The following is a 15,719-nucleotide window of genomic DNA, read 5'->3' on the forward strand; positions in this document are numbered from 1 at the left end:
AGTAGATACTCTCCTGGAGAGAACAATCATGGGAGAAAGAAGGGCTGCATATGCACATGGAGACAGCTCAGGGGGCAGGAGTCCATAGAGGGATGAACACAGGGAAGAGGTAACTATGGGGAGGAAATAGGAGGGGAGCTATTGCATTGTGGTAAACTGTGGTCAATGTCATGAGACAAAGTATATGAGAACTGCTGTATGGAAAGTGAATTTGCTCTGTAAATCTTCACTCAAATCACAATTAAAAAAAAGAGATAAATCTAAGAAAAAAAAAAGCTAGAAATAAAAATATTTTATGTTCCAGCAATCCCACTTCTAGGCATATCCTAGAGATATAAGAGCAGTGACGTGAACAGATACACCCACCCATGTTCACAATATATTATTCACGATAGCAAAAAGATGGAAAACTACTTAAGTGCCCATCAATGGATAAATGGATAAGCAAATCATGGTATACAAACACAATGGAATATTATGCAACTTCACTGCTAACCAGAAGGCTGGTGGTTCAAATCCACCAGCCACTCCTTGGAAGGAAGATTGGGCAATCTACTTCTGTAGTGATACCGCCTTGTAAACCCAAGAAGGGGGCGCTATGAGTCGGATCCAACTTGATGTCAGCAAGTTTGGTTTTTGGTTTTATAAAGAATAATGAGGAGTCTGTGAAACATCTTTTAACATGAATGAACATGGAGGACATTATGCTACGTTGTTATGTGCCGTCGAGTCGGACCTGACTCATAGTGACCCCTCCCTGGGTTTCTGAGGCAGTATCACTACAGAAGTAGATTGCCCCATCTTCCTTCTGAGGAGTGGCTAGTGGATTTGAACCGCCAGTCTTCTGGTTAGCAGTCAAGTGCCTTAGCCACTATGCTACCAGAGCTCCCATTATGCTAAGTAAAATAAGTCAATCACAAAAAGACAAATATTGTATGGTCCCTATTATAAAAAATCAAGAACAGGTATACACACAGAAAGAAATGTTCTTTGAATATTACCAGAGATAAGAGGGAGAGGGAAGGGGAATCACTTCTTAGACAGTAGATACTTGTTACTTTTGGTGATGGGAAAGATGAGACCAAATATAGGTAAAGTCAGCACTACTTGATCTAAGTAAATAAAGACACTAAGAAACATGCAAGAAAAAGGGACAATTTCAGTAAATGCTATAATATATATAATTTTACAACAGTGAAAACAACCAAAAATATGTGTGCAGTTATGTGGATAGACAGAGATGCATGCACATGTATAGAAAGACATATGCAAATAAATGCATGTGCATGTATAGATGTGTGAGACACATTTATATAAATCTTCTTTAAACCAAAACCAAACCCACTGCCAGTGAGTAGTCAATTCCAACTCATAGTGACCACCAATGGGTTTCCAAGGCTGCAAATCTTTACGGAAGTAGATCTTCCTTCCACAGAGCAGCTGGTATGTTTGAGCCACCAACCTTCTGGTTAGCAGCCCAAATGCCTTACTCACTACACCACAGAGCTCCTTATAAGATTTCCTAGATATATCCGAACAACTCAAGGGATTAGTTTATTGGGTTAGAAAACTTGGGACCATAGTCTTAGAGGACAGTTCAGTCAACGGCATAACATAGTTCACAAAGATAACGTTCTACATCCTAGATTGTTAAGTAGCGTCTGGTGTCTAAAAAGTTTGTAAGTGGCCATCTAAGACACAACTAATTGGTCTCTACTTACATGGAGCAAAAGAGAATGAAGGTATAATCAAAGGCTCAAAGAAGGCTCAATGAAGGTATAATCAAAGTCCTAGTCCACAGGACTAAGAACCCACATAAACCATGGCCTCTTCTAGCCTGAGACCAGAAGAACGAGACGGTGCCTGGCCAGCACTATCAACCATTCTGACCAGGGACACAATAGAAGGTCCCAGATAGAATATGAGAAATGTAGAACAAAACTTGAATCCCTAAAAAAGGTCGTCAGACTTATCAGACTGATAGAAACTAGAGGAACCCTCAAGACTATCGCCCTAAGATAATCTTTGAACTTGAATTAGAAGCTATTTCTGTAGGTCATCTTTCAGCCAAATAATACATTGATTTATAAAATAAACAGTATTACCCTGTGAGTAATGCATCCCTTAAACAATCAACTACATGAAACCAAATGGTCAATATATTCCCAAAAGCAAAGATGAGAAGGCAAGGAGGGGAAGGCAAGCCGGATCAATGGAAACAGAACAAACAGAATGGAAACAATGAGAATGCTGACACCCTGCAAACATTCTAACCAGCAGCAGGGAACAATATGCAAAAATTGTTACAGGGGAACCTCATTTGCTGTGTAAACTTTCACCTAAAACACAATAAAATATAAAAAAAATGAACACTGAATTTTGTAGCATAGTTTACAACAATAAAAATACTTCAGTGCATATGTTAATTGAAAACAGCAGCATCACCTTGAGGCGTTTCTGTGAGTATTTCTGGGTATGTAGAATCCATGGGTGACAGAGAATGAAAAATAACTAAAAGCAGTAACATCCATGAGGTTAACTGCTAGCACTTCGCTATACTTGAAAACATGCCTTCTTATTTTCTTACAACCCCCTATAAAATTCCTATGGCAAAGACTGTTAGTCATCAACCCTAATATCTATTTTACTCTTCCTTAATAGCAGCAGTAGCCCAGTTTTTAGCTGGGTACATGCCTGGAAAAAAGACTATACACCCACTCCTCACTTGTCAACACAGTTAGGTCCCAAAGACCAGATCATCATGTGAAAATTGGCATTATGTGAGAATGGAGGATCACCATATCAGATCACAAAACAGAGGATGACTACATTATTATAGAACTGCCAAACCACTGAGAACCATGGCCCAGCCAAGGTGACACATGACCTTAACTATCACAGCCAGTGTTACTCTTGCCTCACACCACTGTGTACCTTACTGCTAGATGTACATCATTAATGCTCGAAATAGTCAAGATAGTAGATTTTTTATTATTGCCATAAATGTGAAATGTCAGATAATGAGAGAGTTGCTAACTGAGGAATGGGTATATACTTTAGTATGGGATAATACAGTATGTAAGAAGTAATCTGTGTAATTTGTAGAAGATATGTTTAAAGGGGAAGAATATTCCTTTCTCTGCCCTTTCTCCTGACTGATAGCTGGAATGCAGCTATGATGGCTGGAGGTCAGAACACCTACTTGTATCCTGAGGCAGTATGGTATGGAGGGCTGTGATATAGAGTGTTTTCTTTTTTCACAATCTTTTCTTCTCCCCTAGCCCTTGCTGTGTTTACTTGGGAGGAGTATGCGTCTCTGCCTGACTGACTTTGGGCATGGTCTTGAAGTGTCAGAAGTGACACAAACGGAAGCTTTAAATATGCTTCTGTAGTTTGGTTGACTGCCTGCTTCTGCCATCTGCTTTCAGATAAATAAGGTCCAGGTAGCTGCTGGTCTCATGATGGAACAGTTCTGAACCCAACCCGCAGTCTGAAGCCCAGCCAAGCCCAGCAGAGCCGGGGCAGAACCACAGTCCCCAAGGGGAAAAAAAAGAAATGCTTGTTATTTTTTAAGCCAGTAAGTTTTAGAGTTATTTGCTAGATAGCATTTCTATAACAACAGCTGACCAACCAATGACAGAGCAGAAAGGTGGAAAACTGGAACCGCAATGATTGAGAAGCTACCGTCCTAGCCTCGGACTATCTATCTGTGGGTTTCTTTTCCCCAAGAAACAGAAACTTGTCTTTTAGTTTAAGCTGCTTTAATGTTTTTTTTTTTTTTTTTTTTTTTAAAAACTGTAGCCAAAACCACTCCTAGCTAACATAATCCCATTCTTTACACAACAGCTCTAATAAGCATCTCAATTTGATTTTTGTCACTGGGCTGCCTAACCCTTTAATCCATCTTCCTTTCCCCCTTGGTTTGGTAATGACCTATTCTTTACCCATTGCCACCTTTCTGTATTCTTCTTAAATCCTAACATCTGGTGCTATTCCCACGTCACATCCACCTCTGTCTATATTGGAATTTCAAAACTGCTTTGGTCCTTCCCTTATCCACCCTGCTAAGACATTAATTAGCAGGCAATCACAACAGAAAGCAAATATACTGAATCCAAGCAATGTTCTTCATCAGCCAGTCAGATGCTATGCTTACAGGGGTGTAGGAATAACTCTTTTATATAGATTTGATCATTTAATACCATTGGTTGAAATCTGGCTGGTAAAGTACTGTTTCTTTTAAGTATCTACTACGACATGAAAGGTCTGTTAAGAGAATCCCAGATTAAATGCTACTTAAAACAGAATTTTTACCATATGACGTATATAGGACTTTGCTTAACAGGATTTGAGATAGAGAAGAATTTATATGTTCTATATCTCATGTCATGTGCTTAGGCAGATAATGTGTTTTCAGATCCTTTTTAAAATACCTTTCTTGATTAGTAATGCAGACTTTCTGGTCTTGACCGCCCCTTTAGAAAATTAACCCAAACCCAAACCCAAATCCACCAGCACTGAGTCAATTCTGACTCACAGTGATCCTATAAGGCAGGCAGAACTACCCCATAGGTTTTCCAGGGCTGTGAATCTTTACAGAAGCAGATTGGCTCATCCTTCCCACACAGAGCAGCTAGTAGTTTCAAACTAGTGACCTTTTGGTTAGCAGCCAAATGCTTTACCCACACCACCAGAGCTCCTTTTTTTCAGAAGATTAGCCTCCCTAAACTCTTATTTCCACTAGCAGAAACTGCTTGTTGTTGTTGTTATCTGCCATCGAGTCGGCCCCGACTCATAGCGACCCCTCCTTGGGTTTCCGAGGCAGTATCACTACAGAAGTAGGATTGCCCTACCTTCCTTCCGAGGAGTGGCTGGTGGGTTTGAACCGCCAGCCTTCTGGTTAGCAGTCAAGTGCCTTAGGCACTATGCTACCAGAGCTCCTAAAGCAGAAACTGCTAGTTAACACATATACTTAAGCTCAACACAGTGATACTCAGATAGGTTTAGCTGATGAGTTGACCATAACACCTAGATAAACAACCGTGATACCATCTTCAGCCACCCCAACCAGTGCAGTAAGGACTGCAGAGCAGACATATGAACATTTAATAATATTGTGATGATAAAAGATCCTAGACTTAGAGGTTTTCTTCTCTTTTATTATTATTGTACATTGTTTACCTTTCAACAAAAGCTGTCTTACAGAAATATACTGAAATGCCACATTCCCTCTTCCCCTTCCAGCCTTTTCCATTTTCATCTCCTTTCTCCAGCTGTTTGGAGGTGGAGATATAGGGGGGATCAGGTGAGGGGAGTGTGCAGATTTTGGCTTTCATGTTTTTTCAGGAATATTCAAAACTAGGAGCCTCTCATGGTACTTAACTTTGTGATAAAAATGGAAAAGCATCATTAAAATTTAAATGATTCCATGTTGGATTTAACAGATACTTTAACATGACTGATAATCAACTAATTATTCCTGCCCTTAGCCTCCTACTCAGTTAGCCTGTAATCTAGGCCTGCTGAGAAATTAGGCAAAACAGATGAAGTTGACTGTTTTTCTCTCCTTTCCATATGGCAATCCACACACTCTTAGCTGCACTCTGAACTTACAGGAACACGGCAAACGCGAAGCACGTGCTTTATCCTGTGCTTACGTCCCAGGATGTTTCTGAATTAAGTGTCTTGCTCCCCATATTACAGTTTCAAATTAGACTGTAAAGCTAAAAGGGAATGAGGGATGACTCTAGGGAAGAGATTCCCAATAGCAAGAAAATATAGTGCAGTGATTCAGAGTGCGCATTTTAGAGTGTGAATCTCAGCTTTGCCCCCATTATTTCTTTGGACACAATATGTAACTTTTCTGAATTTTATATTCTGCTGCTGGAGGTAAAGCTTTAGGATCACATATGTGAAGTCCTTAGCTAGTATTTGGCCTTTAGTAAGCACTCACTAAATAGTAACTTCTTACAGTGTTACCAGAAACTTCCCTTACAGGACTTGTTTTGTTTTAGTTCCACAAGTGATATTCTGATAATCTTGACCCCATACCTTATATCCAGGGGGAAAGGAAGGCATACTGTTGAGATATACTCAAAAGAAGCAGACAGTAATAAACTCCCCCCAAAAAAGCCTATTTTCAGTCCTTCCTACTTTTGGTCAACTGATGCTATTTCTGTGTTGCTAATGTTTGTGAAGTCAAACTCCAGAGAAACACTCAAACTGAGAGAACTGAGATACATGCGGTAACAATTCTGATGCTATGTGCGAGAAGCCAGTGTCTTACCTGGTTGCTTTTGCCGGGGTTTGGGCAGATTTGTCACACATGTATGTGGGCACATGAGGATATTGCAAGGATGCAGAGATCCCTCCAGAAAGAGCTGTTTCGTCTGAGAGATATGGATTCCTCCAAGTGGAGTTTTGGGCAGTGTATTGGCAGGCACCAGAGCAAGACAATAAACTCCCACTTGATGAATGCTGTCAATTGCCTAGAAAAATATTCAGTGAGGTTAATTTTACCACTTTGATATTCATATTATTCTAGGATTTTTCTTTCTGTATTTATTCTAGGTGTAGAAGCTGGTAGACTATTAAGATCCCATACATGGTGAGATAATTTGGAAATGGACAGTGATAGTGGCTGCAAAATATGAAAAGAAAAGATCCCACACAATCTTTCAGTTATGGCAGAGATTAATGGAAGAGCAGTAAAATACAGTCAAAATGGAAAGAGAGAGATGCTGATTTGCAAGTCTCAAGATATTCTCCAAGTGATAATGCTAAAAGTCTAAAAATGTATTTTGGTCCTTTTAATCTTTTAGCTGTCCAAAACAGCTCAATTAAATAGTAGGCAAAGTATTTTTGTTACTAATACAATAGAAAGTCTCTAAATGGGCTCCACTCAAGTGATGTTCCCATGCATCCCTCCTCTGCAAAATATCAGGATGAGTCCCACTCACACTCAACACCGGAGGTCACAAGCTACCCTGAGTGCTCCTCCACTCCAGCCACGTGACCATATTCTTACTCAGAGTCAACTGTGTTTGTTCCTACACCTGTCTATGCCAGTTGTTCTTGTTATTGTGTTTACATAACTTAATTACATATTGTATCAGCTGATAAGGAGCTCTGGTGGTGCAGTGCATATGGCATTCGGCTGCTAACCAGATCAGTGGTTCAAATCCACCACTGCTCCACTGAAGGAAGATGGGGCAAGCTACTTCTGTAAAGATTTACAGCCTTGGAAGCCCAATGGGGGTCATTACGAGTTGAAATCAACTTGATGGCAGTGAGTTTTATCAGCTGATAAAATATGAGTGCGAAAGAAAGGAAGAGTTACGCTTAGGAGACTCATTAAAGGTGAGTTTCTTAAAAACAAACGACTGTTAATCAGTACGGACAAATGGACTATAAAAGGTGACTTGAATAAATTACTTTTCAAATACCTATGGTTCTAGTCCCAATTTAATGGAAATGAAACCAGAACTGATGTTTATGGAAGCAAGTTGACTTGAAACTAAAACTTATGTACTCAATACTCACAGAAAACGCCTTACTCTACCATCAATGAATATATATTTTCATGTCAAAATTTAGTATTTGAGGAATTTTTCATTTTTATGATTCTCTGCTTCAACCCTATTTTAAATAAACTGATCAACTATTAATAGCAGTTCCAAACATATCAATTAAGAGGGTTCTGTTGTATAACCCATAAGTCTTACTGAAAAGGAGATACACTCTTAGGAGAATGTACTAACAGCAGTAAGACAAGGTGTTTTATTAAAACAAGGTAAAAAGACAAAGAAATCATATTCCTTGAACTATCTTACTAACCCAGAGAAATGAGTGGGAAGTGAAAAGCCTGGCAGTTTCTAAGCTTCTGGTATTTTAGAATAATACAGAAACTTAGCAATCGCGTTACACATACCATGGATCCCCCACTGAAAGCACATCTGGCCTGTCCTCTCTCAGAGGCCTGAGAAGGTGCTGAGTTAGGTACTTTGTTTACATTACACGCAGACCTGGAATTAAACCACTTCTGGGCTCTAACCTACCACAACACATGGTGTACTCTATTCCTCTACTGTGGATCCAGATGCCCCAAGCTGAGACATTATGGAAACTGGGAAAGTAATGTACTCTTACTTGATGCTCACATTAGACCCAAAATGACAAGAATTAGGATTGGAAGGTTTGCACTGCACTTAATTCCTATAGCTGTTTCCCAGGGAAAAGTAACAAGTTATTTTGGGGAATTTCAAGTATACTCAATTTCCCACAAGAGGATAAAAATGTGTACTTCACCACCAGATCCTGCCATTATGTTCTATTGTTCATTCTGAATGAAATAAAAAGGTTTTTTGTTTGAAAATACGAACAGTATGATAAATATTCTCTTTATTAGTCCAAATCTCAGCCATCTTTTAGAGATCATCCCAGTCCTACCTTTTCATGGTCTTTTTTTCTACTACAAATAGGCTACAGTATGTTGTTGTTGTTATGTGCCGTCAAGTCGGACCTGACTCATAGCGACTGAGTTTCCGAGGCAGTATCACTACGGAAGTAGATTGCCCCATCTTCCTTCCGAGGAGTGGCTGGTAGGTTTGAACCGCCAGCCTTCTGGTTAGCAGTCAAGTCCCTTAGCCACTATGCTACCAGAGCTCCCAGGCTACACTATACTAGCTGCTAATTTATATTAGGGTAGGAAGAAATATTAAAAGTCATCTAACCCTATCACAAAAAAACCTCTTTCAAGTGTGGAAAAGCAAAGATGTCACCTTGAAGACTAAGGTGTGCCTAACCCAGGCCATGGTATTTCCAATCGCTTCATAGGCGTGTGAAAGCTGGACAATGAAAAAGAGTTTGATGCCTTTGAATTGTGCTGTTGGTGAGGAAAACTGAAAACACCATGGACTGTGAGACGAATGAACAAATCTATCCTGGAAGAAGTACAGCCGGAATGCTCCTCAGAAGTGAGAATGGCTGGACTTTGTCTCACTGTTTTGGTATGTGGTCAGAGGGGCCAGGCCCTGGAGAAGGATCTCATGCTTGGTGAAGTGGAGGGTCAGAGAAAAGGGGGAGACCCTCAGTGAGATGCACTGACACAGGGCTGCAACCACAGGCTCAAGCACAGCAAGGATTGTGAGGACGGTGCAGGAGCGGCTAGTGTTCCGTTCTGTTGTACAAAGGGTCACTGAGTTGGAACTGACTCAACAGCATCCAACAACAACAGCAACAACCCTGTCACTCATTTCATATCATTGTTTCAACAGCATTGCTACTGACCGGCAGATCATAAATCCAAGTGCCCAGAGATGAAAAGTTACAGACACTGGAACACTTCCAGTAACAGAGAAGTTGCTATTGCATAGACAGCTCATACTTGCTTTGGACCAGCCACCTTTCCAACAAATATTTACTAAGCCTACTCTGGCTATGTGCTAACAGAGAGTTACCAGGCTCTGGGGATTGAGCAGCAGACAAAAGAGACAGTCTTGGCCCTCATGGGGCTTATGTTAAAGCAAATGTAGAGAACAATTAATAAACACATATGCTGAGAAGTGCTAAGTGGAAAAATAAAGAATACACAGAAGGAAAGGGGATCCTATTTAAAACAGAGTGGGCCTCTCTAATCTTATTGGAAATCATACTTATGATTATTATTTTTGATGTTAATAGCAATCACCATCATAATTTTCCAAGTGCACACATTATATACTTCAAATAATCATCTCATCAACAACACAATCTTTCCAAGGGCAAGAGTATGGATTTTGTTCTGAGTGAGGTCTCTGCTCAAATGTCTCCTTACTATGAGGCATTTCCAGACCACCTTATATAAAATAACAATAATAAATAACATAAATAATAAAATAATAAATAAATAAAACAAAGAATTCCTCAAATAACTCTGTAGGATAAGAAAACTTTATCTCCACTTCAAAAAGAAAAAAATCTGGTTGCTGTCAAGTTGATCCTGACCCATGACAAAGCCACGAGTGCAGACAACCGTGCTGTACAGGGTTTTCAAGCTGTGACCTTTCGGAAGAAGCTTTCTAGGCCTTTTCTTCTGATGTGCCTCTTTCAGTTAGAAGTCAAGGGCTTATCAAATTGTGCTCCACCAAGGACTGCCATCTGTGCTTCACAGGTTAGGAAATAAACTCAAGGATGTTTAAGGAACTTGCTGAAGGGCACACATCTGCTAAGAGATGGACTCGAGATTCAAAGTCAGCTCTCCATGATTCTACATGAGGACTAGGCTCTTTTCATCATTCTAGCCTGCCTCCCCCCTGGAAATGTACCCCTTATACGGAACCCACATTTTTCTCCTTCCCTTATGGTTGATCTCTTCTATATTTCCTCCAATTACATTATAAAAGCTCCTTCAGAGTCAGAACAAAAACATCTTATACCTTCTTGGATCCTTTACTCTCTGGACACTACTTATGGCATGTGGTTAAGATTATAACTGTTGATTACTGCCAAAAATATGTTCTACATATGGGCAGTTACAACTTTTAAGGGTAGTAAACACACAAAAAAACCCCAAAACCAAACCCATTGCTATCAAGTCTATTTCAAATCATTGCAATCCTTTAGGACAGAGTAGAACTGACCCATAGGGTTTCCAAGGCTGTAAATCTTTACAGAAGTAAACTGCCACATCTTTCTCCCATGGAGCAGCTGATAGGTTTGAACTGCCAACCTTCTGGTTAGCAGCCAAGCAGTTTAACCACTGTGCCTCCTTAGTAAACAAATAAAGGCACAAAAAGGTGAATGTATTTGTTGAGGCAAGTCAATTCAATTGTTCTTGGCAACTTGAGCAGAAATATACTAGGTGGTCCACAAGCAAAAATGGAGTTAGTTACCTGATTTTGTCAATAGGGTATCTGAGCTACCACCTCTGGCAGCAGAGCCAGCCCACCCTGACAGAGACTCCACACTGTGGCTCACCTGCAGCACACGGCTCATCCACTGGAAACTATCTTCCTCAGAAGCATCAGGTCTCTGTTCCGCAACCACCACAATGCGCTCATCATAAAATACAGACACAGAAAACACAGCAATTCTAAGAGAGACAGATCAAACACATCAGGACACCCTTCACAACCAGTCCTATTTTCTGTACTTAGTTGGAATTAAAGAGAGGGAATGACCCCACCACACTATCCAGAAATGAATAGTTTAGGAAATGCCACAATCATTACTATCAAAATGAGGACTCGTTCATTCATAAAACATGTATTAAACACCACTGTCGTGAATATTGGGGACAAAGTGGTAAATCAGACAAAGTACTTGTCTTTGTGGCGCTTACATGTTAGAGAGACAGAACAAATAAATAGATAATGATTTCAATGTTGTCATATGTGCTAAGAAGAAAACTAAGGCAGGGCAAGGGGTGGAGTGGTGTGCAGGGCGGCATTCAAGGCAGGGTGGCCAGGGAGGCCTCCCTAAGGAGCTGACACTGGAGCAGAGACCTGAATGAGGTGAGGAAGCGAGCCATGCGAAGATCTGGAGGAAGAGTTTTCCGCGCAGAAGGAACAGAAAGCGAAAAGGTTCTGAGGTAGGAACGAGCTTGGCAGGTTTGAGGAACAGCAAGAAGGCCAGTGTGCCTGGAGCAGTGGTGAAGCAGAGAGTGGTAAGGAGAGGTCAGACACAGGCAAGGGCAGATCACCTGGGAGGCCAAGGGAAAGAGTATGGATTTTGTTCTGAGTGAGGTCTCCGCTCAAATGTCCCCTTACTATGAGGCATTCCCAGACCACCTTATATAAAATAGCAAGCAACATCTCCATTCTCTGCATTTTTTTTTTTCTATATAAGACACCATCTCCTTTGTTTTCTACTTCCCTGTTTATTTAGTTACTGACTGTTTCCCCCAATGAGAAAGTGAGCTTCACAAGGGCAGAGACCTGGCCTATTTTGTTCACTGCTGCGTCCTGAGTATCTAGAACAGTGGCACATAGTTGGGATGCCATGAATATTTGTTGAATGAATGTATAAAAGCATAGGAAGCCACTGGGAAGTTGAATATGCCAGCATGCCTGGCTCCTTCCCTCCATACATATTACTGAACACCAACCAGTGCCAGAAACTGGACAGAACTATGACCAAAGACAGACATGGTTAGAGCCCTGTGGAGTTCATATCTCACAGGAATCCAGACCAAAAACTGCTGCATTTCAGGAACTTGTTTTTCTTTGGTTTCACTAATATTTCTTAGTTCTTAAACAACTAAAGGGACACCAAGGTTGCCTTGAGGACATTTATCTATCACTGTCACCTATTGAATAGGATTTCAACTACTCAAATACGTAGCAGGTATCTCTTCTTATCTTAAGAAAAAAGAATACCTAATTGATTTCAATGGAATTGAAATTAGCACTATGTGCTATGTCAATACCCATGTTAAAATGGGGTAATGATTTGCTTAGATGAGTGTTACAGAAATAATTCCTAGGTATAAACTCCTTACAGAGTGGCATCTATTTCAATTAGTCTGAATGACACTAGCTCTGTATTGAAGGCACACAGGAAATTCAATGTTTTAGAATTCCCTTCAGTTCTAAGAATTCAACAAGGAGTAATAATCAAAAGCTGAAGTACAGAATATAGTTGTAAATTAGTGTATTATTCCTCTCAATTACACACAAAAAACCAGGTATCTTAAGATTTATATTCAAAACCAGGCCTCTGATATGCTTAATCAAAAATGACCTCATCACTTAGAAAGAGAATCTGCAGAACACAACTCAAATCACCAAGCAAAGATAGATTTAGAATTAACAAGAAATGCTAACATTATGACTTTACACTCACCTTCCTCTATAAACTGTCTTTATTGACTCAACAGCCAATCCAGTAGCAACAATGTCATCAGCATTATGCCTTCGACCACTAACCATCAGTAATCCATCCATTTTTCCAACCACAAATACCAAACTACCCTGAAAGGTAACGATGATTTATCTTAATTTCCACGATTTAAATAATAAAACAGACATTTTACTTCCTGCTTGAAATAAATCTCATCAAAAACATAAGAAAAAAAAAAAAAAATACCACATTTTATGGATTTTAAGACAGTGTTTCAAAACTCAACATCTCTGATGTCAGGAGACATCTTTCAATCAATGAGGGTCTTAGAAGACATAAGAAAGGAATTTGTTCATATTTATTCTTAGGGAGGAATTTTGTAAGCAACTAGGGCTTCCACACAAGCATGGCTTATTTTTCCAACTGATACTATGTACTAATTCATTTTCTGTACCTATTCAAGGGGTGGATATGGCAGAGAAAAATGTTAATTAATTTAATACTAGAATTAGGAAGAGATTACCCAAAAACCCACTGCCACTAAGTCGATTCCGACTCAAAGAGACCCTAAAGGACAGAGTAGAACTGTCTACAGGGTTTCCAAGGCTGCAAATCTTTTCAGAAGCAGACTGCCTCATTTTTCTCCCATGGAGTGACTGGTGGGTTAGAACTGCTGACCTTCTGGCTTTTAACCATTGTGCCACCAGAGCTCCTATAGGAAGAGACTGGAACAGTTTTAATACAGGACAGACTGCTTTGGGTTTATAAGGGTGATTAGTTTGAAGAGGTAAAATGAACTTCAGTAACAAAAACAATAAATATCGGCTCATTTCATGACATTCTTTCAGGAAACTGCTTTAAATATAGATGAAGCAGTCCTGTGACACTCTTGGACTAATCAGAATTTATTCTGTTCTATGAATTCAAGTCCAAATATTTAGATCCCTTTCACCAAAATGAGTATGAAAGCATCACTTACTGGCCCAACAAACCCCAGCAATCCTGACCGGATGAATGGCACATCCCCAATAGGAGAGCCTGAAGAATTCAACGGAACTACCTTAAAGAAAAAAGGAAGAAAGTGAGAATCGTTGCTTTTTCTTTAGATGTATTTGATTTTTTAAGTCTTTAAACAACAAAAACAGTAATATATGCATGTTGAGAAATGAGAATGATGAATAGAGAATCCAGTAATCTAACCCTTTTAAGAGATAGCAAACGTATAGTTTGTTGCTTATCTCCCTAAGCTTTTATTTTTAACCCATTAACATATCAAGAATTTGTTTTTAAAAAGGCATTGCACTATATATGCTTTTTCAGATACATCTTGGATACTCTTCCAAGAAAGACCTTATCTGGCTTGTTTTAAATAACAGCTCTGTCATGTACATCACGTGGTGAACTGTGGTAGTTAAGTTTGTGTGTCAACTTGGCTGGGCCTGGTTGAATGGCTGGGCAGCTGGATGTAGTTATTCCACATGGTGAGATTGGTAATTCACTCCATGGTGGAATCTACTGGAGCACCAGAGTAGCTACTTTAGGGATGTGGTCTGCTTCTAGTATATAAGGAGCAACTTTGAGGAAGGTCTGCAGCTTTCTGGCATGCTTGGACCCTGCATGTAGCCAAGTCTTCATTCAACAAACTGCCATGCTCTGATGGTCTTGGGACTTTCAATGGACTTGAATTAATGGCCTGCTGTGTGGTTTGGTAATATCAGGACTATGCCTTTTCACTTGTTGACCTCGGGTTTGTCAGCCTCAGCAGCCACCAGCTGCCTAAGTGAAGAAAGCCTCCAGCTTCAGCAGGCCAGGAACCAGAGGTAGAGCTGAAGCCCAAGGTTGAGGGGCTTTCACCCAGACCCTAGAGCCTGACACTTTGAACTTGGAGTTCTAGTCTCTAAAACTGTAAGAGAATAAACTTCTGTTTGTTCAAGCCATCCCATTTGTGGTATACTCCTGTCAGAATGGCACTGTTGTTGTTGTTGTTATGTGCCGTCGAGTCAAACCCGACTCATAGCGACCCCTCCTTGGGTTTCCGAGGCAGTATCACTACGGAAGTAGGATTGCCCAACCTTCCTTCCAAGGAGTGGCTGGTGGGTTTGAACCGCCAGCCGTCTGGTTAGCAGGCAAGTGTCTTAGCCACTATGCTACCAGAGCTCCCCAGAATGGCACTAGGTAACCAAAACAGGGGCGCACAGCACAGCCCTTGGAGCCAGAGTTCAATTTCTGGCTCTGCCACTTATCAGTAATGTGGAACTTGGGCAAGGTCCTGGACTTCTCAGAGCCTCAGTTTGTTCAGCTGTAAAAGTAGAGCCCACAATGCCCGGCCAACTGTTTCCATAAAGATTACAGACAAGAAAACCCTATGGAGCAATCCTACTCTGTAACAAATGGGATGGCAGGTGACTGTGCCCTGCCATACAGAGAATCACTAGATTATAGAAAAACAGCAGCTCAAAGAACCAAAAATTGGCAGGGTTAATATATAAGCCCTGTCCAGTGGTGCAGGTGACATGGCCATATTGAAACTCTCTGGCTGCTGAAAGGTACCCCGAGGCAGGTTAATTCCAATTATGAAATACAGACAATTAATTACCCTGTTCTGATTTCCAGGCTCACTAGGCAATCTTCTCTTTACAATTTGGCTTCTCATGCAGAACTGTCTGCATGAAAAGAATGTGCTAGTCTAGCTACAATGTGCTGGTGTCACTAGAACATAAGCTCTCTGAGAAGCTTTGTTTCCCAATGTATTCCAAGCATCCAGAATAGTGTCAGGAGTTTAGAAGGTGCTCGATAAATATTTGTCTGAATGAAAGAATGAATAACGTGAACAATCTGACCCTGTGACATGGCAGTTCCTCATTTTTTGGTTAGTAACCATGGACGAACAAATCTGTCCT

The 15,719-nt window shown here is 40.4% G+C and overlaps 1 protein-coding gene across 1 annotated transcript in view; it reads right to left on the minus strand.

Moving 5' to 3' along the window:
* Positions 1–15,719, minus strand: part of DIP2B (disco interacting protein 2 homolog B) — a 303,697-nt gene that overhangs the window by 45,303 nt on the left and 242,675 nt on the right. Inside the window, exons 20-23 of the mRNA XM_007937807.2 lie at positions 13,799–13,879; positions 12,823–12,950; positions 10,957–11,071; positions 6,287–6,488 (exon numbers count right to left, since the gene is read on the minus strand). Of these exons, the coding sequence (XP_007935998.1) occupies positions 6,287–6,488; positions 10,957–11,071; positions 12,823–12,950; positions 13,799–13,879 (526 nt within the window). The remainder of the gene's footprint in view (positions 1–6,286; positions 6,489–10,956; positions 11,072–12,822; positions 12,951–13,798; positions 13,880–15,719) is intronic.

The sequence above is a fragment of the Orycteropus afer genome, unplaced genomic scaffold, assembly GCF_000298275.1.
Source record: "Orycteropus afer afer isolate SDZICR_OR568_19922 unplaced genomic scaffold, OryAfe1.0 scaffold00045, whole genome shotgun sequence".
NCBI classification, from domain to species: Eukaryota; Metazoa; Chordata; class Mammalia; order Tubulidentata; family Orycteropodidae; genus Orycteropus; species Orycteropus afer.